Source organism: Chaetodon auriga, chromosome 19 (assembly GCF_051107435.1).
Source record: "Chaetodon auriga isolate fChaAug3 chromosome 19, fChaAug3.hap1, whole genome shotgun sequence".
In the NCBI taxonomy this organism is placed as follows: domain Eukaryota; kingdom Metazoa; phylum Chordata; class Actinopteri; order Chaetodontiformes; family Chaetodontidae; genus Chaetodon; species Chaetodon auriga.
In genome coordinates this window covers 16705868-16733004 of record NC_135092.1, presented here as the reverse complement: position 1 = coordinate 16733004, position 27137 = coordinate 16705868, and the positions used below count along the sequence as shown (strand labels likewise).

At 43.5% G+C, this 27137-nt stretch overlaps 1 protein-coding gene across 3 annotated transcripts in view; it reads right to left on the bottom strand.

Moving 5' to 3' along the window:
* The window catches only part of ptpn13 (protein tyrosine phosphatase non-receptor type 13), a 46971-nt gene that overhangs the window by 1557 nt on the left and 18277 nt on the right, over nt 1-27137 (bottom strand). Inside the window, exons 8-48 of one of the 3 annotated variants that reach the window (XM_076757511.1) lie at nt 21887-21979; nt 19222-19321; nt 18200-18416; nt 17013-17087; nt 16734-16905; nt 16275-16425; nt 16046-16184; nt 15664-15816; nt 15038-15220; nt 14766-14928; nt 12739-13168; nt 11899-12005; nt 10856-10909; nt 10205-10294; nt 9921-10028; nt 9648-9779; nt 9027-9508; nt 8449-8580; nt 7141-7234; nt 6930-7015; nt 6664-6832; nt 5713-5927; nt 5497-5595; nt 5033-5415; nt 4673-4814; nt 4412-4567; nt 3831-4002; nt 3455-3665; nt 3272-3333; nt 3124-3185; nt 2707-2862; nt 2390-2555; nt 2148-2237; nt 1960-2066; nt 1802-1857; nt 1623-1720; nt 1141-1289; nt 966-1056; nt 487-824; nt 194-409; nt 34-96 (exon numbers count right to left, since the gene is read on the bottom strand). In XM_076757511.1, coding sequence (XP_076613626.1) covers nt 34-96; nt 194-409; nt 487-824; nt 966-1056; nt 1141-1289; nt 1623-1720; nt 1802-1857; nt 1960-2066; nt 2148-2237; nt 2390-2555; nt 2707-2862; nt 3124-3185; nt 3272-3333; nt 3455-3665; nt 3831-4002; nt 4412-4567; nt 4673-4814; nt 5033-5415; nt 5497-5595; nt 5713-5927; nt 6664-6832; nt 6930-7015; nt 7141-7234; nt 8449-8580; nt 9027-9508; nt 9648-9779; nt 9921-10028; nt 10205-10294; nt 10856-10909; nt 11899-12005; nt 12739-13168; nt 14766-14928; nt 15038-15220; nt 15664-15816; nt 16046-16184; nt 16275-16425; nt 16734-16905; nt 17013-17087; nt 18200-18416; nt 19222-19321; nt 21887-21979 — 6362 coding nt within the window. The remainder of the gene's footprint in view (nt 1-33; nt 97-193; nt 410-486; nt 825-965; nt 1057-1140; nt 1290-1622; nt 1721-1801; nt 1858-1959; nt 2067-2147; nt 2238-2389; nt 2556-2706; nt 2863-3123; nt 3186-3271; nt 3334-3454; nt 3666-3830; nt 4003-4411; nt 4568-4672; nt 4815-5032; nt 5416-5496; nt 5596-5712; nt 5928-6663; nt 6833-6929; nt 7016-7140; nt 7235-8448; nt 8581-9026; nt 9509-9647; nt 9780-9920; nt 10029-10204; nt 10295-10855; nt 10910-11898; nt 12006-12738; nt 13169-14765; nt 14929-15037; nt 15221-15663; nt 15817-16045; nt 16185-16274; nt 16426-16733; nt 16906-17012; nt 17088-18199; nt 18417-19221; nt 19322-21886; nt 21980-27137) is intronic. The other 2 variants (XM_076757512.1, XM_076757514.1) reach the window with 2 other exon arrangements.

Below are 27137 nucleotides of genomic sequence, written 5' to 3'. Positions count from 1 at the left end.
TACTTCATCCTGAAAGCGAGCGTTAAAGCTCACCTCTGTTTGGACCATTCCGTGTCTCTGAAGTCTCATGTTCCTTACGATGTCTGAAATATCAAACTACAAAACACTGTTCATTAGATGTGAACATACTGAACAAGAGCACAAATAAGAACAGAAGCCTCCTTATAAACAAGATATAAGATCGTCTACTTACATCAGCGTCTTTACTGATGAGACCCAGCACCACGTCCACACAGATGAGGGTCCCTGATCGACCGATGCCTGCGCTGCAGTGTGTGATTATGGGCCCCGACCGGTGAGCGTGCCTCATGTAGGAGATAAATGTGAGCAGGTGCTCGGGTTGCGAGGGCGTTCCGTGGTCGGGCCATCCCGTGTAGTTCAGATGAGTTACATGCTGGATTTCATTGGTCTACGGAGGAAGGGACTCGGTTAATGTGTTTATCGAAGTTTAAGTTGTCAAAAGAAAACGTGTCTATAAAAACGAACCTGGACATCTTTGACCTCGATGAGCCGGATGACGAAGTTGTCCAGATGCTGGTCTTTGATCAGCATGATCTGTAACCTGTCGTCCACCATCTCTGCCGTCCTCGGTGTGTCTGGCCAGTACCGCTGACATTTCACTTTCCCTGCCTCTACTTCCTGGGTCATCATGGCGATCACGTTGGACTTCTGCTCCCACACCATTTGCCAGAAGTCACCCAGAGTGGTGGGTAAGGGACCCTGACAGGCGATGTACACATAGTTCTCATCCTTCACTGACATCTTGATGAAGTTGGCGTTGATGTAGCCCCCGTCTTCGCCCAGCATGACTCGGGTCGTGTCAACTAAGAAATGTATACAAAAAAATAAAAATGATGCCCAACATTTTAAGTATCGAGCTTTGATTTAGTGACGTTTATTGAAAAGCCCTCCAGTTTTCCTGTTAGGATACACTGTACAAAACACAAGCCAACAACTTTTCTTACAGGGAACAATATTCTTGTAGCGATTCTTCTTCTTGTTCTCCTTCGTCTGACCTATCAAACAGTCATCCAGAGGCTGGAGGTTCTGAAGATTCTGCCAAGAAGGAAAACAGACACTCATAAAAATCTGTTGAACTTCAAAGAATTCACAGGCATCAAAATCAAAGCAGATCCTTACTTCGAACTCCTGCAGCGGGACTTTCTGCTCCAGGAGGCCCCTCATCATGCTGACCACAGTGTTGAGCTTTGGCCCCGTGTACTGGCCATCGGGGACCACTTTGACGAGGGGCAAAGAAGTCAGCTCATCCTCTGTGATGATTGGCCCGTCTGGGGGAAGACAGAATGAAGCGACAGAGGAGTTAAAGGAGAACTGCAAACATAATTAAAAAATGACAATGTTACAATAACTCAAAAACAGTTCAGGAACTGAGAAATCTGAAATTTAACACATATCTGACCCTTTAAACATGAAACTAAGAGGGAAAAGATGGAACAACATTTCTGTGACCTCACTGCTCTCACATATTAATTACATGCTGTAATCTAAATCTCATTTGTCCACCCCGATCGGAAACTCCCCTATCACACGTCATTTCACATTCACTTTTGTGAAGAATTTACTATTTTCAAGTCAAATTTCAAACTCAAAGTCGGTCTCACCATCTCTCAATTTGAAGTCTATGTTTTCAATAGGCAGGTCATCACTTCCCCACGTGATTTCATCCTCCTCTGGCTGTCCGGCACTCATTTGCAGATAGCTGTTGATTCAAAAACACTGACGGTGAGAAGTGAATATATTCACAGATGTAAATGTGAGAGGTCCAAAAAGCTAATCTTACTTTTCATTCCTTGGATCATCAACACTCTCCTCTTGCCATTCCACTTTCCGGGAACTCTGTTATGGAGCAGGCATAAAGAAAATGGAAAGACACAAAATAGATATAAGCTTCAGACAGTCTCATGTTTCAGTGAGTCTGGTGTTGGACTCAGCTTGTACCTCAGGGGAGTCTTCAGGTAAAGAGGAGCCATCACAGTCTGTGTCCTCTGAAAGCTCTGCGCTGTGCTCCATCTCTGTTTTCTTGTCTAGTGGACCATCTTCATAGTCTGTGAAACACGGAGTCTAGTTTGTCAAAAATACCACAATGTTCAACATTGTTCTACACGTTTTCTGGCCTGTGTTATTACCTATTGGTGGTATCGGAGGGAAACCACCAGATTTCAGCTCATCATGGAGAGTACGCAGCTTCGTCTTCGCTCTGCTGTCCTCACTCAGGTCTGACAGGAACGAAATGAACACAAACGTGAGTCACGATTTCGTTTTAAATAGAGAAGAATTAGATCAGTTCATGAATGATTAAAACAGGAAAAAGTAAATATCAGATGAAACGTCTCCAGAACATAGAGGTGTTTTGGGCCTCTGGTTGTACCTGTGTTTCCATTGCACTTGTCAGAGTTGATGGGCAGATAGGCCAGGTATGTGTTTGGGTTCTGGTCTGACGGTCTGGACACGATGAGGTGCACCAGGCCTTTAGCTTTACGGATGGTGGTGACAGCTTTGGTGTGGGACACACCTGTCATGAGCTCTTCATTCACCTGCAAGAAAAAGACAGACAGTCAATATTAAAACCCTTAAGAGAGAGCTGTGAGTTATTATTTTGTTTGGTTCATACTGTGGGCAGAGGTCGAGAGCTAATTCATTAATATGACCTTAAATTCTGTGGAGTAAATGTCAAACGTTACTCACTTTCAGCAGCCTGTCTCCCACTTGCAGTTTGCCTGAGGACTCTGCCACCCCACCCGGTGTGACGGACTTGACAAAGATCCCCCTCTCCCCTCCAATCACAGAGAAACCCAGACCTCCGGCGTACGGCTTCTCCAGATCCAGCTTTATGATGTCCTCCTGCATATTCATTCAACAAACATGTAACCACCTTGAATTCAGAACTCATCAAAACATCATTGTGATGAGAATATTTGTACATGTATTCATCATTGCATTAACAATATATCAACCATTTGCTATTAACAGCAACAACTTTTTAGCCATTTACTTGAAATTTCTACACAAAAATTAGAATAAATGCAACAGTCAAACAAGTTTGAAGTCGAGCTGATCAACTGCATACAGGGCGAGAAAATAAAAATGTATTGCTTAACTTACCTCTAAAGGGCAAAGTGCTGCGAGACACTCTGCATCTCTTGAGTCTTCTCCTTTCAGAAAGCCTTAAACAGAAAACAAGTCGCAGTTATGTGCAAAATAACAGACGATAACATTTTCAGAGGTGACACCTTTAAGATGTGAAACGTACCATTCATGTTGGTGTTAAGAAAAGAGACAGTTTTCTGCCCAGGAGAAACTGGCTTTCCATCCCTTGGAGCCAGAGAAAAAAAGAGAAACAAAGTTAGTGAAATGATGCCATGTATAATATCTCCAGCTAAAAACAATATTTTAAAGCAACAAACAAAGAAAACCAGACTTTCTGTGAGACTACCTCGTGGCCTTGAGAGAGAGATTGTCGAGGGAGAGCTCTAACAGTCTGGTGCTCTCGCTGAGAGTCAGGTCCTGGGTGGGCGCTCCGCAGATGTAGTGGATCAGATCAAGTGGTCTCAGGCTGCCCTCCTGAGAGGCCATCGAACCTGGCAGGATGTCTTTCACAAACAAGACACCGTATACGCTGTCACTGCCACCGTCCAGGACCAAACCTGGTGATGCAACAAGGAGTAAAACAATTTAGTTTTGACTTGAACGACTGGTTTTTGATGCAACATCTGGGAAAGCTTGCATAGCCTCTGAACAGAGGATAGACTGTGCCTGAATTTCAGATGTGCCGGGGAACTTTTATCTTGTTAATGAGGGCTGTTTCTTACCCAGTGGGTCTTGGCTGCTCTTAAACCAAATGTCCGGCAGCAGGTGGGCTTCTATGGGGGGCTTGGGGGCCTCCAAGACCCTCCCTACCACCAAGTCAACCACATGGGGGGCTGCACGTACAAGATTTACCACCTCGGTGTGCCCCATATTGCTCACATCTGTGTTGTTCACCTGAAAGTGGAAATTGAAAGATTCATACATTATGGAAAGGAGTGTTTTGGGAAACTTCTATTCTTTCTTGCAGAGAGTTAGATGAAAGATCAATGGAAGCTGTCAAAAGTGAAAACAGACGGACAGAGCCAGATTAGCTGTTTCCCTCTGCCTCCAGTCTGAATGGAAGCTAAGCTCAGCTAATCAGCTCCTGGCTCTGGCTCCACAGTTCATGTACAGTCATGAGAGCAGCACTGATCTTCTTATCTAACCCTTGGCAGGAAAGTGAATAAACATATTTCCCAAAATGTTGAACTAGTCCTTTAAATAAAAGCTACTCTGAGACCAAGCTTGAATCAATCAGAAATGAGACAGGCTGAAGCACGCTGCAGGCTGGGACCAGAGTATGGGATTAGGGAGGGATCCGTACCGTAATCATTCTGTCCCCGGGCCTGAGCCTTCCGTCTCCTTTGGCTGGATCCTGGACGATGTCATGGATGTAACATCCGTGATCGTTGCCTTTGGTGAGGGTGAAGCCCAGGCTGCCTTTTTCTGACTTCACCAAAGAGACCTTGAGCTCAACTTCCTAACAACAGAGATGAGTCACAGTTACGGGGGTTACCCTTGATCTCAACAGATTAAAAATTCAGATCAGTATTTTAGTGGAAAGCTTCTCTCCCTCAGTTCTTACCGGGACAAATTCCTCTATTTCGTTTCCATTGCCAGACACAGTGAGGTTTAAGGGCAGAGGCAGTGGAGGAGGCAGGGGATCAGGGCTTGGAGCAGTGGGGGAGAGTGTCTCCAGATCAGCTGTCACAGGGGATGAAGGACACCTGTCCAAACAAAAGACAAAATGAGACATCAGAGGATATAACGAATGCAGACAATATGGCAATTAGACCTCATTTACAGCACAACACTCATGCACTGTTTGTGCCTTGAAGGACAGAGATCTGATCTCACAAACCTCGTGAGATCAATGAAGATCACGAAAAAGCATTAAAAGTACCAGTTGTAAGTGGGGTGTTATATGAACACACTGATCAGGTACCTCATGCTAAGGTCCGATCTCGTCACTGACAGGTTGGGGGAGTAGAAGGCTGAGTGGACGGTTTCGTCCAGCTGACCAGTGCTGTCGTAGCGTCCCAGTCCAAGATTGCTGCTGGGGGTGTGGTACAAACTCTGGTCCCAAGTTTTCCTGCTGTGCTCCAAAGCGCTCGGACTGAAGGCTTCTTCCACCTCCTCATCCCCATCAGTGCTGTCACTGTAGCTGTTGTGCCGGCCGGGGGTTTTGAGCCGCAGCCTCTCTAGGGCCTCCTCCACCATGCACTGACTCTTCTTGATTTGTGCACCCGGAGGAGAGGTTGCTTTGCTGAAGCTCAGGCTGGACTCTGCCTGGGTCAGCGGCTCCTTTCGGGGTGATGACATGGGTGTCTGGGAAGAAATAAGTCAAAAGTAAGCTAATACCAAGCCAATTATTGGTATTCATCCACACAGCAGTAAGGGAAGACTCACCAAAGCTGCACTGTCCATTTCAGGAAGAATCCCATGTTCAGGTCTACAGAGGAGCAAAGTCACCTCCTGTCCTGTTCCTCGCAAGGCTGAGATCACCTCCTATGTGAGCGAACAGGAGAAAACATAGACACACAGTAAGAGCTAAGCTTTCAAATAACATTCTTTTCCAACTTGATTTCCAGCTGTGAGCACAGCAGGGACAGATATCCCGCTTACATGTTGCGAGAGTCCTTTGAGGGGGGTTTGATTGACCCGCATGATGACGTCGCCCACTTTGATGCGGCTGCTCTCGGCAGCAGGTTGGCCAGGAAACAGCTTTTTAACCCGCACCATGCTGGAGCCGTGGGGCTCGTCGGGGATGCTCTCCTCTCGACTGAAACTGAAACCCAGTCCCGATGTGTTCTTCAACAGGCACACCTCAAACACGTTATCTGTGGGGACACAGACATGCAGACATGCACACTCAGTCTCAAGACAATGTCTGCTGGGGAAGGCTTAAGTTTCCCTGATCCTGCATGGAGTAAAAGATTAAAGACAGTGGATGGATTAATAAATGGTGGGAGAGACAAAGTAATTTCAGATGAAATACAAGTCCATGGTGGATTACAAATGGTACAATCATATGTAACTGTCCAGAAAGGCTGCTCCATCAGGGGCGGATCAGAAACTGTCTGAGCTCAGGCCAGACTGTGATGTCAGAATAGGGAAAATAATCAGTACATCATTGTCTGAGTGAGCTGCTGAAACTCAACATATAACTATAGTCAGGTAATCCGGGAAAACTAGTTCACAGATATTCCTTTTATCATAACCCGAAGTGAGCAGAAAGCAGTAGCTATGGTTACTCAACAGCCTATATCTAATATACTACCTGGCTACTGCACCAAACTGCAGCTCCTTAACGAGAGCAGGGATTTCTGTGGATTGCTTAGTTTCAATGAGGCTTAACAACTAAATGATTGGCTTTGGAATGGGTTTGTTTCCTGTGTCGCCCTTCATCATATGCTGGGTCCCTAAATTTGCACTGAGAGATCATAATTTTGAGACCTCCTGGTTTAGGGTAGGTGTACTACAGTGTGTTACTTTTAAGATTTGATCATTTAAACCCAAAGATGTATCATCGCACTGCTTGAGAATCCATCACTGTGTGGCTTGTTGTGGCCTCACCTGGTGTAACAAAGCTGTACTCTGGTTTTACTTTGACCTCCTGTGGCTGCTCTTTGCTCTTGGTCTGGTCTCGGTCACTGGCGGCACATGGTGGAGTGCACTGAGGCGTGAGGGGAGCATGGATGCTGTCTGCGGGCGGATGACCCTTCTCCAGCAACAAGTGCACTGTCTGAGGGAGCAACAGATTGACTTAGCATTAGTGGCCAGCTGGGTAGCAATTTAAGAGCTTGTCAGTAAATGTGCTTGTAGTAAATGTCGTCCCTCACCTGCCCAGTGTCTCTGAGAGCCTCCACTGCCTGCTGATGAGTGGCTCCCTCCAGACTTTTTCCATTGACGGCCACCACGCGATCACCTGAGCATTGGACAGACAGAGCAGTCAAGACACAGAAAGAGTGGACACAGATGGAGACGAACACTTTAATCTAATGCAGTTCTGTTTCATGTGATTATTTGTAACATCACTGTTTGGGCTGCTACCTTTATGTATCCTTCCATCGAGCTCAGCAGCTCCTTTTGGTATGATGGCTTTGACGTAGATGCCTCCATGTCGAACAGTTGTGTTCACTCCACCCTAACAAACAAACACACCTCTTAGTCTCATCAGCCAGAGAGAAAAGAGCTCATTATGTATTCTGAATGGGGGTTGACGGTGGGTGCGGATGGGTTTTTTTAAAAACTATTATTTACAGAATAATTGTTAGATGATAAATGCTGTCTTTACCTTGGGTTCAGAAAGATAATGTTTGCACGTTAGCTATTATAAATAAAATATCAACCAAAGTTCTTGAGAAAAGTATCTGAATGCCTGGTGAAACCAAATTCAGCAGAAAGAAATCAAGTGTTTTTACGCTTTCAGCACTTCTCTTTTCCCGTCTCCCACTCACTCTGATTACTCCCTGTGGGACTTAACGGCTTATTTTTAAAGAGAGTACTTAATTTCTTCATTCTTCAGCAGTTCATCCTTGCAACAGCTTTGTAATGACATTATTTTTCAAAAACGTCACTATCTGCAAAGCACAGTCTCAGATGACGTGAACCCTAATGTTAATGCCATTTCACTTTATCAACAGCCAATATGGTTCTATCCCAGCAACGTCCTTCATACTTAAATTAAGCTTTGGTTGAATTTTCAAATAATTTTGACAAAGCATTTATCATATGACAATTATGAATTAGTTGAAAATGAACAAAATCTCCAATGTGGTTAAATCTAAATAATTAGTGATGATGTGAATTTCTATTCGGTACCCATTTCACTATGATGGTCGTGATCGTGGGTTTATTGTTAAGATGAATTTCATGGTTATTTCAGTGTTTGTATTACTAATATAACACAACACGAAATCAGTCAATCGACCCTGGCTTGAACACACGCAGTCAAGTGATCTGTTATTGTGGAGTAAATGAATCCATGTTAATCAATACGGGGTTCAAAATCCCTCAGAGAGAAAGTGTATTAGTGGCACTGCAGTGAGTCACTCTAGAGTCATCAGCAAACATGTAGGAAACCATAAGAAAGCTCACTAACTAGTCCTGTTTAAAGTGTGAGGGTATTCAAGAGCTTGTGTGGATTCATTTAAAAAAAAAATCCTTCATGATTAAAAAAAAAAAAGAAAAAGGACAGCATGCAAAAAGAATTCGGCGGACAATTTTCCCACAAGAGCTTGCAGACAACAGACAACATTCAGCGTTAAGAAAGCAAACCAAACCGAGCAACGTATAAACCCAAACGGACAACAGTGACAAGATGAGGGGGAGAGGGGGCAAAACAAAGAGGCTGAAAACCTTGCCGAACAGTACCGTGACACTTATGCCCAGGCTGCTGTCTTTTTTGGACAGCTCAACGTCAAATAGTTCTCCTGGACGGAGACTATTGACCCCTGGGGCATTACCATTTAAACTTTCCGTGATGTATTCCTGCGAACAGAGAACAGGGTATTAAGTTGAATTATCACAAGCTGGAACATGCAGACAGAAAAACGGGATGACGGTGAGGAAGCTGAAGTCGGCAGCGTGGAGAAGAAAACGAGCAGATATTACATTCGAGGGAGGCCATGCAGTGCACGGGCAACCAAGCGCCTCGCATTGACATTGTAAATGCAATGACAGGCAGAGGTTATATACAACAGGCAGTTAGTTATGCCAAGCATCTGAGAGGTGGTGTGTAATGCTTGTTTTTTGGAAAAAACATTTTTATCCTGTTATATAAATGTAAGGTTTATCTCTGTTCCACCAGGATAAAACAAAAACCTTTTGCAAGTTTTTATTCATAGATCTCCTGAGGGGACAACTACTACGTAGGATGATGGATAAAAGCAAAGACGGCATTTACAACAATTCATTCACAAACACAAAGGCTGCACCTTTTTCACTTTGAGTTTCTCTTGACTACTGGAATAAGTCTCCTCGTCCATGTCTGAATCCCCCCAGTCGGAATGCTCGGACACCTTGGGAGCTTCTAACACTTTAGCTTTCCTCGTTTTGGGTGGCAGAGCCGGCGGCGTGGGATCCGCACCCACGTTAGGTTCTGGTCTATGATGCTGGGCAATGGGTGCAGCTGTGGCAGCAGCGGTGGCTCTTTCTAGGCACTGCAGAACTCCATTAGCAGAGGGCTGGCTGATTTTAGCAATGCCGCTTGTCCTGGAGTCCTGAGAACTGAGGCTGGTGTGCTGGACCGGGGAGGAGGTGGATGACAGTATGCCACCACTGTGGAGAGGAGAGCTGGGGCTTTCTGTTCCCACCTGCTCCTCCGATGAGGTATCAAAGTCTGGTTCTCGTCTCTGGCCAGGGTCAAGTGCCTTCAATACAGACTTGACTTGGTAGGGAACATAACCTGGAGAAGATTCTGCCAAGACAAGGAAGAACAGTCACGTTAGTCTGCAAGTGTAGAAGCAGGAAAAATCTGTGTGTGTGTGTGTGTGTGTGTGTGTGTGTGTGTGTGTGTAATGTACACATAGCAACAACAATCCCATCCATGCTTTTACCTTTGTAGAGCCTCTCCTTGGGCTGTGACACCACCAGAGTAACATCATCAGGAGCATTTTGGAGGATATCTATCGTGGTGGCATGAGAGAGCCCTTGCAGGTTCACGTCATTCACTGAGATCAGCCGGTCACCTGCATCGACATTACAGCTGTTACACACATGGAAGATGACCAGCTGTGGCAAGACATGCTGACCATTACCACAGCAAACCGCCAAAAAATATCATTATCCACCCCCATAGGAGGAAAGAGTGCAGCAAAACACTGGTCTACCAGGTTTGAGGCAGCCGTTGACATCAGCAGGACCCCCAGGAGTGATGGAGCTAATGATGGTGCCAAGGTCCATACGACCAGAGTTCTCCCCTCCTACGACCTGGAACCCTAGAGAACACACACATGCACGGACGTAAACGCATAAATACATACGCTCATTCAGGGGAACACAAACGCCTTAAATGCAATTTATAACACTTGTCAACTCTGACAGCTGAGAAGTGGCAGCAGAGACTGTGAAAAATGAGTTGTTATTTCTGGATAATGCATGTATACACCCTTACCCAGGCCATATTTCACATCTTTCTTCAGGTGTACAGTTGTGATTTCTCTCTCTGGAGACGGTAAGGCACTGAGCTTTTTCTTCAGGGAGTCTGTGCGGCACAGGGACACATGACGTTTGTTTTTATGTATTGGAATATACTGTAGAGACACGGTGTTTTGTCGTTTCTGACACATTTCATGCGGTAATTTTGGAAAATAATTTCACAGGGGATATACAGCCACTCTGAGAGCATTAGTATATCAACACCGAAACTACTAATCAGTCCAGGCAGGCATACGGTGCTGCTGAGGGGCCCCTACTTTAGCACTGTTGGCTAATGGGCCTGAAAAGACGGGTTAAGCTAGGATGAAAGGGAAGGTCATGGGTTCAGTGCCAAGCATGAAGCTATTAAATGGTGGGACCGGGGCCAGTTCTACAGGGAGGCAGCGCTGAGAGGACAGAGACTCAATTCTGCATTATATAATTGTGATTTAGAATTTTTTTTTGGTTTGTATATCCGTACTTGGCTGTGCCGCGGCCAGCATATGGTTCAACAGATTGAAGAGGAGGATTAGGAACGTTACAAAATGAGTGATGGCAGAAAGCAGTCTGAAGTTTCCTGCATGTTGACGTTACGCTGTGTACAATGCATGGATATCTATCTACGTACCGTTCACAGAGGCTGGGGTTGAAGGTGGTGCAGAGGAACTGTGCATACTGACACCTAGGAACACAACACAAGAGGTCAGCTTTGTACATCATACAGAATAATGAATAGTTTTGTCTGCCTCTCTGCAAAATTATAGGCAATAATGTAGGAAACTTAAGACACAGTCTCACCAAAGTTTTTCTACTCATGAATGTTTAAAATAGAGCATTTTAACAGGGTTTAATCTCTCTTGTCAGTACAAACATAAACAAAGAAACAGGTGTATGTCACACTGCTCTTCTTCTGTGAATCAATGAGGACTAAAAACAACTTTAATCTGTTGTGCATTCAAAAACTCTGTTGAAAGAGGCAAACTATGAAAAGAAGAAGAACAAAGAAGACAACACAATCTAATCTTTCCTTTGAAGGAAATCATAAATATGTACATTTTCTGATTTCTAATATCAACAATGAACACTCAAGTCAGGAACTGACACAAAGAATTACGAGTAGTGTGACCTGAAACTTAAACTAAAGGGATTTTACTTTTTGGATTTTCATAACAGCTATTTTAAGATAACTAAGCCGAATGTTCCCCTCGTGGGAACTCGACTTCAGGTAACATGATACCAAATATGTAAAGTATTGACTGTAAAATGTACCACCTGTTTTTCCTACTTACTGCTACTTGCCACAGTAACTTGTTTTAGATCTCACTGCTTGCTTTCAGAACATTACATGTTCTATATACACGTCATCATAATTACTTGCTTTCCTGATGTTCAAAAGAATGCTGTTTATCTTACAACATCACTGTTAGTTATGAGCCTGCTTAAAAACTCTTTATGCGTGCTGGTAAAATTGCTGAGGCCTAAATAAGGTAAGTGGCATTTGACTTATGAATTTTTTCCCAAAAATAAAGAGAACTGAAGCTGCAGGCAACAGCGACCTTTACTGCGATGAAACATTAAATATTCTGTGGATTTATATGAGCAGAGATGTACATGTTCCACTGGTGCTGTGCTTCATCAGAGAGCTGCATCATCCTTCACAGGTCAGCTTACCTAATACATATGCTTGGCCGGTGTCCTCTATGGAAGAAGTGTCTGATTCTTTTTTGGAGCGGGTGAAACTCCATGCTGGGCTGCTGTAGGTCACTGTGCCAAATGATCTGAGAAGGACGAGTGGAGAAGATTTAGGCAGAGAAGACGACTTTCCTTCAGCGAGGAAAGGAATGAACAGGAAGCAGAATGGAAAAAACAAAACACACACTCACACACACACACAGATTCCTACTTGATTTAAATTCACACGTTGTCTGTAGAGCTCACACCAGAGGGAGCAACCGGCACAAAAACAGACATGTTACAAATTAAAATAGGAACACACACACACACACACACACACACACACACACACACACACACACACACACACTGGTTGATCTCACATAAACACAAACATAGACACAAAGGCGCATGTGCACCCACCCACTAACCCGCACACACGCACACACACCCAGAGGGTTAATTAGAGGCTGGAGGTAGAGTTCTCTGTGTCTCTGTGGTGTTGGGCAGAGCTATAGTCCCAGTAACAAGTCCTCAGTTAGTAACCTTGGTCTGTCCTACGTAAGCTTGGAGACTCTGAAGAATTCACAGAGGCCCAACTAATAAACACAAGCTCCCACTTCCTTAACTGAGCTCGAATAAGACTTTAAAGGACTAATTAAAGGAGTAAAAATGCATAAAACATTCCAGTTCCTGCAAAGTTTCATGGACGGTAAAGTGATGAAGTATCTGTCTGCGTTTACAACACCCACCACGATTCTATTCAGAACTATTTCTCTCTCATAAATGAGTGTATAAATCTGGCTTTCGTCTAACATTTCAATTCCTTCAACTCACTTGTCCTGTTGGTGCGAGAGGGAGTCTGTGTCTGAGCTGGCTCGCTGGTGTTGCTGGAAATGAGGGGCCACTTGGCTGGGTGGTGCCTGACTCAGTCTGCTGTACGACTGGCCACTGTATGACTCCGCCACTCGGTGCTCTGAAGACTCTGGCGTCTGTCCGAGGTTGTGGTGGGAGCGGCTCATTATTCGCGGATTGGAAAGGATCGTGGAGGCCACTGGATTGAAACCTGGAAATTGAAGCTCATCCTGGACCAGTACTGGGCCAGACGGTGCCTTGTTGAGGGCCACTTCTGAGTAGGAGATCCTCTTCAGGTGGTCTGGGTTGGAGCGTGTTGATAAGCTGGGGGCCAGGCTGCCTGAGCTCACCGTCCTCCCCACTGAGTCCCTAGGGTCAAGGGAGTACTGCAAACTGCTCAAGGGGCAGTTCTCTGCTTACCAGAAAAGACATGCAAAATAAAAAAAAATTACTGGACAGTGAGACATTCTTGTTTATTTATATAACAACAGGTATGACAAAATAATATAGCAGGGAAATTCCAAAGAGCTAAAGTGTTGAGTTGTGTTGTTAACAGCCCTCAGCAGAAGTAATTAATGTCTAGACGGAACAAGCAGGTACTGTCCTGCACCGTTTTTTTTTTTGCCCTGTAGATATCCATCTTAATCATGATAGCTAATGGTCTGGCCAGTCCTCTTGGCAGTCATCAACTTATATGTGACTTTATGTCAACAATCTGGAGGGGCGTGATGGAGATAAAGTCGTTCTGTTGTTCAGCCAAGTGAAACAAATCAAGCCAAGCAAGGCACCGTTTTTAAGATAAATCAACACATCAAGTACGCCCACACAAGCCTGATTGACACATTATATAACTGGAACAGTGCAGAAATGAGATTTGTTCACTGACAGATTAGACAATGGACATGATGACTGACAAAGAACTGGAACAGATTGTGTTATATTCTGTTCAAAGTAGCGGAGCGCATTCAGGTATAATGAATACTGATTTCAAGAAGGTTGGGACACTGTAAAATGAAACTGAATATCAGGATATGCTCATGCTTTTTGACATAAACTCATCTGAAAACAGCACAAAGACAATATATTTAATGTTCTACCTCATCAACTTCATTGATTTTTGTACATATCTGCTTACTCTGAATTCGATGCCGGTAACACGTCTTAAACAAGTCGGGACAGGAGCTTAAGACTGGGAAAGTTGTGGAATGCTCCAAAAGCACCTGTGCGGAACATTCCACAGGTAGATGAGATAAGATAATACTTTATTAATCCCACAGCGGGGACGTTTGTTGTGTTACAGCGGCAAAAAAAAAGAAGCCTCACTGTCTCCTATGGTGGCCACTAAAAAGGCTGAAAAGGTTAAAGGCACGCTCTAAAACCAGTGTTTGCTGTGTTTGTTCCATAGAAACATGGCAGTATCACATGGCGGACTCCCTGGGAGAGGACCCCCGCTCTCTGCAGATATAAAGAGCTCATTCTGTGATGGAAGCCATTCTTTATTTTAACGTGATTATACGCTAACAAAAACATATTCCTGATTATATTTCATTTCCATTATATTCCACTGGTGGCCGCAGCAGGGAAGACTGGGCGACTGTATAAATGAGATTACTACATGGGCTCGGCAACACTTTGTGAAACCGCAGTCAGTAAACAGCTCATTTGCAAATGACTGCATTCTGTTTTTATTTACATTTTACAGTGCCCGACCTGTCTGTGAATTCAGCACTTTTTACAATGTGGTATTTAAAAACGTTATTTTGGCAAAAAAGAAACAATGGAAATGAGTGGGCGTCGGCTTTTATCTGGAGAGGTTATGTGGGATGGCTGACACATGCAGCTGTGGCTGGAAACAGTGCAGTTAGTGTTGACATCATCAGGAGGTTTGCTGTTATAGGTCACTTTGTTTGCCTTCCTTTAAGCTAAAATATGTGCAACTTCTTGCTGGCCAAACACATCTGTGTGAGCCTGAGGCCGTATTATATGAACTCCCCTCACTTCCCTCCTACCTAGGTCTTGGAGTTCCTGGTTGTTTTGGCGGGCCTTCATCTGCAGGTGGAACTTGTGCTGATCAGAGCAGAGCTGTAGCAGATACTGACAGGTCTTGTTGCTGTCTGTCTGAAACAGGTGCTTAATCCCATCTGACGTGTTCTGAAGGCAAATCTTCTTTTTCTTCAGGATGAAATAAGCATTTAAGTGAACGTGAGACCCAACTGGGCAAAGCAAGAGTGACTCAGCTGCATTTGATAAATCAATTTCTGATAGAGACTCGAGGACTTACTGTAAAGGAAATCTTTTTTGTCTCCCTCCAGGGGAACCTTAGCACCGGGGTACGATTTCCGTTAAGGACCTCAAAGATGAGCACCCCCTTGGAGAAGACACCCAGCATGATGCCCGTCTGGGACCTCTTCTCAGGAAGCACGCGATGAAAATGGACACCATACTCTGTCAGTCTCTGGCTCACCTTTAAAACAACCACGATGGACACTGTTAAATTCTCAGAACTACAGAGCACTGAGAAGGAAGGAAGGGACGCGAATGTGTTTCGAGACAGATGAAAATTGGGTACTTGAGCTTTTCATGCAGACAAGAGATCTTTCATTGGGTCAGTGATCCAATCAGTGTGCTGTTTTTCAATCTGATTGCATGTGATAGGATAATATTATTCAATTTGCTTTAGTAGACGGTGAAGAAATATTACACAGAAAGGATAAAATGCAGGCTAAGACTCAGCTACCTTTGTTTACAGTTGACACTACAACATTGTTTTTTCTGTCAAACATAAACTCAAATCTTTTACTTCTTTGGCCAAAGTTCATCGTGTTTGTCACAAAATAAACCCTTCAGTGTGGTAATAACTGGAAATATCTTGGTCCATCTGTCTGAAACCATGAATCCTTTGCTGACCTTGAGAAACTCGAACTCTGCCTCAGAGTCCGATGCTCCATAGTAGTTGGTGTGAAGTTTCAGCAGCTCCTCCTTGATGATTGTCTGGTTCACCTTATCCAGGACCGACACCGGCAGGTAATGCTCCAGCCTGAAATACGTCTTCCCATGGAGCTGAGGCACACAAGTTAACAGCACTATTTTTAATATCAAGTTTTATCTAACGAGGCCAATGCTCAACTTCATTCATTCTTGTTTGTAGAAAATTTTACAAGAAGTCTTGACCTCACTTTCTATTTCAAATGTGTACACTTAACGGTACCTTTTAATTTATGAAACAATGAAAACTATCACATCATCACACGAAATACAAACTCAGAGATGTATTAAAGAGATCTGGTACCTCAGTTTGGTAGTCACCAAATTCAGCCTGCAGCGCCAGTGAAGCAAGGATCATGGCATTTTCTGTGTCACAGCGCATCCTCTCCTCCAAGATATCCTTCCTCAGCTGTAGGTAGTATTGATGTTTGGTCATAGCGTGCCTGTTATACACAGAAAAATACGGACATTTTGCATTTTTTCTTAATTGATTATGCCAACACAGGTTCCCACCTATGATAATGTGCACTTACTGTATGAGGTTGACGTCATCAAGGAAGAATTTGATGCGTAAGAAAAGATTAAAAGGCACATCGGATTTCTTCTTTTTAGGATCCTCCTTCCATCCCTCTGGGGCCACTTTGGACAGTTTGGCATCAGGATCAACGAAGAAAAACTCATTATCTGTTTGTATGATTTTCGGGGGGGGGGTGAGAGGTGTCAGAGGGAGAAGGAAGTCATCAGTAATGTCTGTCTGCCTGCAGCGCTGTGGGTTTTGCATCTTTAATGAGACATCAGGTGTAGAAAATGAATTTACATGAAAACACTATTAACCTCTGCGCCAAAAAATAATCAGACCTCATCTAATATGTTTAACATGTAATCTCACAGTTTAACGCTTTGCATGGAGGAAATTTTCCCCTACATGTGCCTGACTCTCACAGAGACACACAACTCAAACCACAGACACGCGCACGAGCAGCATACAGTACCTTTGAGGTATGCTAGGCCGAAGAGATGGTGCTCCACAATCCCGATGTGGGCAACCACCATATCAAGGACGTCTTTACACACTGCCTTGATGTCACAGCTCAGCTCCAGCTTTTGGCCATTCAGCAGCACCACACCGACCTTCCTCTGCACTTCCTCCACCTTACCACGTTTCTTGTGGATAGAGGGGGGAAAAAAAAAGATGGGAGTTATAAATGGGACATGAAGCAGCTTCTGGGACAACACCATGGACACATCAGATCGTAAATTTACACCCTCACCATTATCGAAGAGGGAACAGATAAGGCCACACACGGCTCACTGGCCATCTTCACGAACTCAGGCCCATGGAAGTTCTGCCGTTGGGGTAAAGATAAAACGTAATTGTCAAAGAGAGAAAGTTTATCTTACCAAAATGTTAAAAAGGGTAATTTTAAACCTCCTTTTCATATATTTTTTGGTATAATGACAACAGATTGTGTTTAAAATGTAATCGCTTGTTGTTAGGGACGAATGAAAGAATTTATTTGATGATTAAAAACATAGAACCATGCACTGCAGTCTTTATGATACAAAAACACACACATACACATGCATGACCAACTCTGGAAACATTGAAAACACTTCAAACCTGTCTTAATAGCTACTCTGATCATGAGACCTTAATAACAGTCGCTCATGTGACACTTTTGCACACTCACTTCCGTGTTGGGATTATGCTGTAATCAAGTCTCACCAGAAGTGGAGGAGCAAGATTCCTTTGCTTCAGCTCAAGGGTTTTGTTTTACTGACTGGAAACCCCCACATCCAAACTTAGTCAATTTAAAATCTACCATGAACACGCAACAGCCAATATGTCTCTCCTCAGTAAGTGTAATTAAGGTAAGAGGAATATAACTGATATACAGTTCTGAGGTTTACTGCCGACATCAGCAGATTTGTTGCTACGTTTTTCCGCTTGTGTTAACACATTTCATAATTTGTGATAGTAAGTGGGATAAATCAGACCATAACCAAAAAAATTCCACATCCCACAACCCCACATATTCACAATTATCATAGGAGGGCTGACATGAGTTATGTTTTCCAGTCAGAATTTTTATCTACAGAGCAAGGAGTGAGCGCAGCATCAACAAACTAGTTGCCAATGAGCTCATGCGAGTTCAATTTGTATATCCATCATCAAATATTACAATATAAACAGTGAGACCTTGAGGGAGGGAGTTCCCATTGCAGTGAGGGTGTTGAAATGATGTATTAACCAATTTCTGGAGTTGGATGTGCCGTGTGTGTGCTTTTAAACGTGGTCTACAGCTCTATAGTGATAAAAGAAGTTTTGCACGTAAGCAAATGGCTTTTAATTAGACCCCAAAATAACTGAAATCATCCTCAAAGTTGACATGATCATAAAGATGGATCATCATTTAAAGCATATCCTTCAGTCTGTTATGTCGTGCAGAGCAAAAACCTTGGGTTTGCGAAGTGCTACAGCAGAGGTGTAGAGCGGGTCTCGAAGGTCGAGCATGGAAGTGCGAGATGGAACCAGGGGGTCATCTGTGGGGTACACATTGGCCCTGGACAGCCTGCTGGCCAGATGGGCCTGGAGCCGCTCCACCTCCTCCTCCTGCTTCTGGAGGAGCAGCTCTGCTCCAATCAGACCTTCATCAGCTGCCCCCTCATACTGCCTGCAGGGAAGAGAAGAGTTTGTGTCGGAACAGTCTGTTACTGCCGAACAGCTGAGTGGAAACAGGACTGGTGTTCAACGTGTGACGCCTTGAGAGTTTTGTCTTTTATTTCCTGGCTTTCTTTTTTGCTTCTTCCGTAAAATAACTACTTAAAAGTAGAAACATGTGGCTAATATGTGAGACATGTGCTTACACCAAATACTAGCGGATACATTTTCTTGTAGCATCAGAGGAAAACAAGAGCTCTGCAGTTCTACAGATTGTTAGCAGGCACAGCAGCAGCAGGCAGGTCTCTGTAATGCCAGAGATTAGAGAGACAGAGATCGCTGAATGTGGATGTCACATTGGATGACCTCACTAGCGAAGCATGGGGCTGACCCTGCTGCACCGCAGCAGCTGTGTGTGGCCCAGTGGACTGAACAGCGCTTCCCTGTTCTGTAGAGGGTTTGTTGTGCAGGCACCAATTCCTCAGGGGAACAAAGGAGCAAACACATACAAACACACTCCATACACACTCCTATGCAGTCGGGCAGGTGGTGAAATACAAGCAATAATATCTCCCACAGCTCCTGAGTTCTGGGTATTTTGATTCAACAATTTGTAAAAATAAACCTGGCTTGGAAATGAGTTCATCCTGAGTACATGGAGTGACAAAATGCAGGTGGAGGTTGCTTGAGGATGAGAGTAGCTGTAGTAGGGTCTGGCCCTAAAATAACACCACGATATTTCAGGGTGTATCTGCCATAATAACATCCTTGATGATATGACACAGATTGCAGAGTAGAACCATATGTGTGTCTTTTACCTGAGCCTGTGTGTGTTGTGACTTGTCAGCGACAGGGCATCGTGTTCAGAGGAAAGTGCCAGCTGGGAGCCATACCTCCTCACCTCACCTGGCTTCTTAGCTGCAAGAGACACAGAAGTTTTAGCTGTACACACTTACTCACTCACTCACACACAAAGGAGTACATTTGTTTTCAAATGGACACAATCAAATCAAACACACCTCTCCAGATGCAGACACCCACACTGTGGTGCAAGAGTACCTGCATGAACATGTGTTGAAGGAGGTGGAGGAGTTATAGAATAGTCAAATCAGGTTGAACCAGCACCGCAGGAACTCTCCTGTCCTGAGTTCGATTTGTGAACAAAAGACCACCAATGCATTGTACCGACAGTATGAGTCAGACCGCGTGAAATTATAGTGGTTCAAATACTGCTTCAAATACTGCTTCATCACAAGGTGCAACAGCCATCACCTGAAGCTCAGGATCAGCAAAACCAGTGAGCTTGTGGCAGACTACAATGCTTCAAGTATGGATGTTGCAAAGAAGCTACAAATTCTAAAACTTCACACGCACGCACGCACGCGCACACACGCGCACACACACACACACACACACACACACACACACACACACACACACACACACACACACACACACACACACACACACACACACACACACACACACCTTCAACCCCGCGGCACAGATGATCTATACAATCAGTTTCAAGGTGGGTACCCACAATTAGTGTCACCAATTCAGTATCTGACCAAACGTCCCCTTCTGTTCCTGAGTTCTGCTGTTGAATAATGGCCAGAGAGGTGTTTTTGCAGAACATTACACGTCACAGTGAAGTTGACCTTTTGGATATAAAATGTCATCACTTTATCATTGAATGCTATGAGACATTTGTGTGAAATTTGTCATACTTAGTGCAAAAATTCTTGACTTACAGTCAAAAATGTGTTTTGTGTGGTCTCAGTAACCACTGACCACCAAAATCTAATCAGCTTATCCTTGTGTCCAAGGGGAATTTTGTGGCAAATTTGCTGAAATTCCCGTAAGACGTTCTTGAGGTATGGTGTTCATGAGAATGGGATGGATGGACTAGTTAAGTACAGACGTACGTCCATACAGACAACCTGAAAAAATAATTCCTCCGGGCACAGCTGTCACTAGGCATAATAAAACTGCTGCTGTTTCCACTAGTACTGTATGTCTAAACTCCTCACAGCTGCCCGAGCTCAGTGCAACGTGTGGATACAGAGTTAAATGGAGTCAGCGTGGAGGGTCATCTTAAACGAATGTTCGACCTTTTCTAGCTCTGTCTCCCACTGTAAAGTTAAATTAAGAATAAATGAATCTTAATTACTGGGTCACTTGTCTGAAACATTCTAAAAACAAAGCACATCTGAGCCCACACTGCATGTAAAACTGTGTAAAGTAACTAATACATTTTGATATATGTAAATGTGTGTAAGCCTGAATGTGTGAGTTGTCGTTATATTTATACTTTCTCTAATCATGTGCAACATCTCTAAACCTGTACCGGACTATAATGTAACCAGTGAATCCATATTCACAACTCACACATCTGAGGTTTGGGCTACGTCTGTTGCTCAGTTTGGAAATATTAAAGCTGAGCTGAGTTTTGCTCAGTACTGAAGCCATTGTTTTGTTTACCACAGGAGGTCAGCCTACTTCCCATGCTATTACGATATTTAACTTCTTTGTTCATTGCACAATTTCATTTTGCGTAAAGAGAGAAGGTATGTTACCTTGTGCAATCATACATAGCGAAATACATGACCTAATTCCATCAGCAGCACGAAGTTAGTGATTCATGACAGCTGACGTGGCAGTTACCTGGAAACAACAAAAGGACCTTTCCAGTGCTACTCCTTATAGAGAGCGGCGTACCTCACCGTTTATAGCCTTCAATGTCAAGCCTGTGAGGTTTGGCAGTAAGACAGCAGGGAATCTGGCTTTGAGCAGGACAGACCACAGTCAGTGGAGACAAGGAATAATTGACATGCCGGTCATTTTCAATCCCAGGCTTTGTGGCCCAGACCACTGCTGGTTTCCTTGTTAAACGATTCGCCGTTTCACCGTTCCAGGTGTACATCAGTCCTTGAATAGATGGCTAAAGTGAAAACTGTCTGGGCTATAGATCTTCAGGAACAGGACTGAGAACCATGTGGCCCCAATGGGACTGATTAGTTGAGCCAACTGTAATGGGCATGTTATAACTGGACTGGTAGAGTGAAAGCTGGGGTGAGTCATTCTGGAGAAAGATTGTTGATATTGCCACCTCTCCTTCTTCACTTTGTTTCCCATGTACAGAGCCAGGGCTGTGTACAAAAAACTGATTTTTTCAGCACACACACAGATTGGACAGCCAGTGAACTATGAGGGGACATTTGCTGAACTGGAGCTGATAGCAACAACCTTCCTCCAGAATGACTCACCCCACCTTTAAGCCATTTTTAAATGTAGCCTACAATGCTAGTTCGATTTAGCACGTTCACTTCTGCTGGATGCACATAACTAAGATATGTGAAGCATCTGCCACCTTTTGCTAAAGGTTTGCACACACACACACACACACTAAGTAGTTTGCCATTTTCCCTCCATGAGAATAACAATGATGATAAAAAAAAATTCCTCAGAGACATCTTTTACCTTGCCTGTATTCTGGATCAGAGGAGGTCACTGAGGGGCTTTCACTGGATGAACTGTAATCACTGTGGTACCTCTGGTGGGTGTGGACTGGGTCTGAAGGAAGAGAAAGACCATCAGACCTTCTTTTAAAGATAAAAGAATACAAACCATGCAGTGGCATAAGACTGTGAATGACGTCTGCACAATGATGAAATGGATCAAATGTAAACATCATGCATGAGACAACTTAACGATGGTTATACGGACTTGTTTGCAGTTTGTGAGGGATGTTACGGTAACGTGGCTTCTTTTTCAATGTCACATGACACAGAACTTCGGGTTGTATTGCTCTAGCAGCAGGTGATCTGACAAGCTACTGTTTTCCTTTACAGGGCTCTCTGTCTGTAACCTCAAACCAGTAGACTGTGGCACACAAAGCAGGTATTAGTCATGCTGTCTGTAAACACACTCAATGAAAGACACATGTAGCTACACTGAAAATCAGCTTCTACACAATTGTATGCAGGCATGCCTCCTGTCTGGTTAGAGTTTTTTCTTGAGGGTGTAATCTTTTGTCTTGCTTGACTGGATGAAACACAGCAAGTACAGACCAGCTCAACACAATTATTTGCTTTTCTCTACGCAATGCTTCATGAACTCAGTAATAAATTGAAAGTCTGTGGCAGCACAGGAAAACACCATAAACAACACTCAGAACCATCTGAACCCTAACCTGATGTATGTGTTTCTCTTTTCAGTTTGCAGAACTTGACAGACCTGCTCTTCAGTATCAGCTGCATAGCTTGCACAAGTAGCATTCCCTTGTCATTACTCAGGCATTTCAGTAGTTTCACAGTATGACTTTGTAATTATGTGTGCTTTATGCATGTTTCATAAGAAAAAAGCATTGTGGCCCAGCATCACTATAATCTTACTAAAAACGAGGGACTAGTTAACTTGTCACCCAAAATAGCTTTCCATCTTCCTCTAGTGGTGAGTCATACGGTGCCATCTGCATTAAAGAGCTACACAGAGGAGCAGAAGATGGATCTCTTCTGTGCAACTGACAGCAATTTACCATGTTAGCTACACCAATTCAAGTAGAAATACTGAGACCTTTTACACATACATGCACAGAGACCCACACACCTGCATGGTCAGCTGTCATACAATGTCTGCTATGTTGCTATACTGCATGTGCAGTTATGATGTATTTTGGAGTCCTACAGGATGAAGTGGGGAAGATAATGCACTGAAAAATCCATTTCTGTTACAAAAATAGTCCACCACTATCAAGAGGATTTTTCCAAAAAAAGGGGGCTAACTGTAAACTAATTACAACAGTTTATGATCTGATTGCAGCTTGACAACAAAAGCAAGATTAACATTCATGAAATTAAGTATTTTCATATGCAACTTATGCTTAAAAGACTCTAAATGACTTGCAATAAGCCATAAAGGAACAGGGGGTGATTTTATTTAAGATTATCCCAATGAATTTTGCATTAAAAGAACATTAACGTCGCAATTCAAATAAATAAATGAAAAAAAAAAACCCAGTACCCAGCCCAGCTTATACTATATAGTGCTGTGGTATTATATTTCATTATATTACAACAGAACCAAAAAAGTATGAGTGCGGCTTGGGGACAAACTTGAATCTGTTTACAAAATTCTGAGATGATGGTGTCGAATGTGGTTGTTGGTCAGTCACCATTATCCTGACATTCAATCAGCATGTTAAGAGGAATCCCATATAAACCTGGGACTGTGACCTCAAAACACCCACTGCACCTCAAAGCACTGAGGGGAAACACAAACAGAGAGGGTCCCAGCTAATTAGAGTGATCAAACAGCGATAGCTTGCTTATGATGTGAGTTTATCACGAGGCCAGAAAGGGAGCAGAGTGGTTGGCCAGAGGGTGACTCAGAGAAACATGTTCTGTATAGCCTGGCGGTGCTCCTGCCCACTGAATGTTACTATTTATTTCCCAGGAAATATCACAAAACTGATGAAGACAAAGGATATGTTGCATGAATCAGCTGAACCTCTTCCACCTCAAAGGGAGCACATTTGGTAAGTTGCAAGCATGCACACGCACACACACACACACACACACACACACACACACACACACACACACACACACACACACACACACACACACACACACACACACACACACACACATCCAGATAAACTCACTTAAACAAGGAAGGATTTCCGTCATTGTCAGCCTGTTTTAGTAGTAATTAATGTGTTTGATGTGAGCAAAGAGACCATTCATGAGACATTCATAGTTTAATGTTCCGACTTACTTCCTCCTCAGCTCTGCCGTGTCTTTTTCCCAGTTTAGGGAATTACACATACTTGTTGTAAAAACAGTGTTTCCAGGGAACAATTAATGCAACCTGCATTTATGTCCTTATTCCTGTCTCCTCCCTTTATCTTCTCAAGTGATCTCGCATGTCCCTATTTGTTTGTTCCCTCTCCTCTATTCCCTGCAGAACTCACACTTGTGCATGAGCTTTCTGTGAGTCCACAAACAGCTTCTATGGGTTATGCCCTTTGGGTGCTCAAGCTGAGAAAAGACACAAACTCCAAGGCTCCTCAGACTCCAGGGTTATTTAAAGCCCGGTGGTCCCAGGGAGAAAAAAGAAAAAAGGAACTCCCTTTAAAGCAGATGCTAAAATGGATAATAGCTTACGGTTTCTCCCCCAAGTTAACATGACTCAGAAGAAAAACAGTGTAGAGAAAAAAGTCCACTAATGGAGAAATGCCCATTTACAAAATTTCTACACTGCTTCTGAACATTTATAGTGTTTGTTTTAGACATTGTGCATAATGTAAAGAGGAAATGAGAAAGGCAGTTGAATAAAATAGACCATAAATTAACCTGATGGTCAAAAGTATTTCATAAAAGCCTTACAAAACACTGTAACATTTCCTGTTGCAGCCTTCAGAGTCAATAAACCAAACGGCAATATAATTACATCGGGAGCAGTGTTCTGTATTGTTGTCCAACCTGGACCCGCCCGGGCCCAAAGCCACATGACCTGCTGCCAAGTGCCGGAAAAGTCCAATAATGTTAGGAATTCCCTCATCCGCTACGCATGACTCCAATTACAGCCTCTAGGTCTGCAAAGAAAGTTTCTACTGATTGAAGCACCTTGGCACTAAAAACAGGAGGAGGGGGATTGTGGAGGCACTGGGTGAGACATAGGGGACCAGGTATAAACATGCCCATGCACACACAGAGGCATGCACACACACACAGTGTTTAGTTAAGTTCACGTAATACATATTCAGTTGAACATGATTTGCAAGAGCACACACACAAAAGGGCAGAGAAGCAGTGTGTAACTGGGTGAAACCTGAGAGCATTGACCACTGCTGCGCCATCACTTTCCTGCAGAAAAGAACAGAAAAAAGTAAGAGAAAAAGAAAGAAAAGGAAGTGTATGCCAAGTAACACATCCATGAGGCCCTGCAAATGGTCTGTGCTCAATTAGGTCCCATTCATACTATAGAGAAATAGCTCTGGGATGGAATACAAAAATATTTTGGCTCAGCCTTCATAGTCAACCTCAGTTAGGGTTTGTTGGGAGTAAACATTCCTATGCATCAGCATTGTGCTGAACATCAACCATCATTCAATATTAATCAGAAGCTATTGACACGAAAATACACCAAGATAATTCTCTCAATCTTCTCAGAGAAGACACACGCTCACACACTCACACACTCACACACTCACACACACACAGTGTAATAGGTGGGACAATTGACAGGGTCTACCCACCATTCTAATCTTCTTGTTCTGACAGTCTGCTAGGCAGAGCAGCTCAGCTCCTCTCTTCACATCATCATATGAAATAAGAAATGCCAAGTGCCTCTGATTACAATCAGAAAAAGGCAAAGGGGAGGGAAGGAAAGGAAGGCAGGACTTGCTGGGGATAAAAAGCCACAGTCGAGGAGAAGAATGCCGTCGGTTGGTGGCTCGGTCAGCATTAAAAATAGCTGCCAGAAAAGCAGGGAGGCTGGAGGTTGGAGGGAGCTGGAGAGTAGGGAGAATGGGAAACCAGCGGGAGGAGGAAAGGGAAGACAAGGTAGAAGACAGTGGTTTATTATATGAAACCATTCGTCCCTCATGCTCTTCCACTGTCCCAAGATGGCCAGCAGGTCCACATAGCCACATGTGACTCTACATAAAACTAGCCTGCCCATGGAGGCTTTTCTAAGAATTCAATAAGCTCTGGAGGGAAACTTAAAGCTCTTGTGTTAAACAATTGCGTTGTGTGTGCTCGGTGTAAGCATGCAATAATGCAAACACTGTATTTTGAGTCAGTAAATACCTTGCATGTATGTGTGCTTATATCTGCGTGTTTACAGTCCTGGTAGAAAAAAAAAGAGTCAGGGACTTGGCTATATAGCATGTGTGACAGTTAGCAGCAGGCTAGAATTAAGATGGCCTGTAATTAGAATCAGCCATTTGGAAACCTCTGTACCAGTGACTCATACATTCTGTCTAAACACCGCTGCACAGCCACCACCAACGATACTTCATTCATGCCAGCACCCAGCTCCCATCCCACATGGTAGTTACAGATGGACACACAACCTGTAACTAGTCCGGGTGTCTGTCTGCTCACGTCATTCAATCGCCGTCACATTTTCACCTCTCAGATGAGCCCAGCTGATGGCTCCCTGCAACTTTTAGTTCACCCACACTGCTGTGCCTCCTTTTATAGCCAGATAAATTCATCTTACCACAAAGTCTGACGTTTCCTATATATCTTAATGACACAGCATAGACCTCAAATGGCTATATTTTACTGGGGATTTTATTCATTGTCTCAGTAGCAGACTAAAGCTGGAATTTCCTGTTTGAAAATGTGTTTAGTATCTTTAAACTTTGAAGCTCACTCGATAGATGTTCTGACAAAGTACTGGCACCACATTACACAATATTGCCATATGACCAAGCTCAGATCTATCATCAAAGTCCCATTACCTTCCAATAGTTATGACCAGCAGCATTTCAGCGTTCTAGTCTCCTATGGGACTCCTGTTACTTATGTGTGATCAGAATAGTTCATGAAAAAAGATGACAAGTCTTATTATATATAAAAAATGTGACATTGTCTCTCACAGGCTGTTCAAAATGTCTGAGGTTCCAGACAGCCATTGAACAAATCAATAAGATGAGAAGTATCAAGATTTAATCCTTACACACTTTTTACTAAAAGACAATCGGTGAAGATTGTTCTTT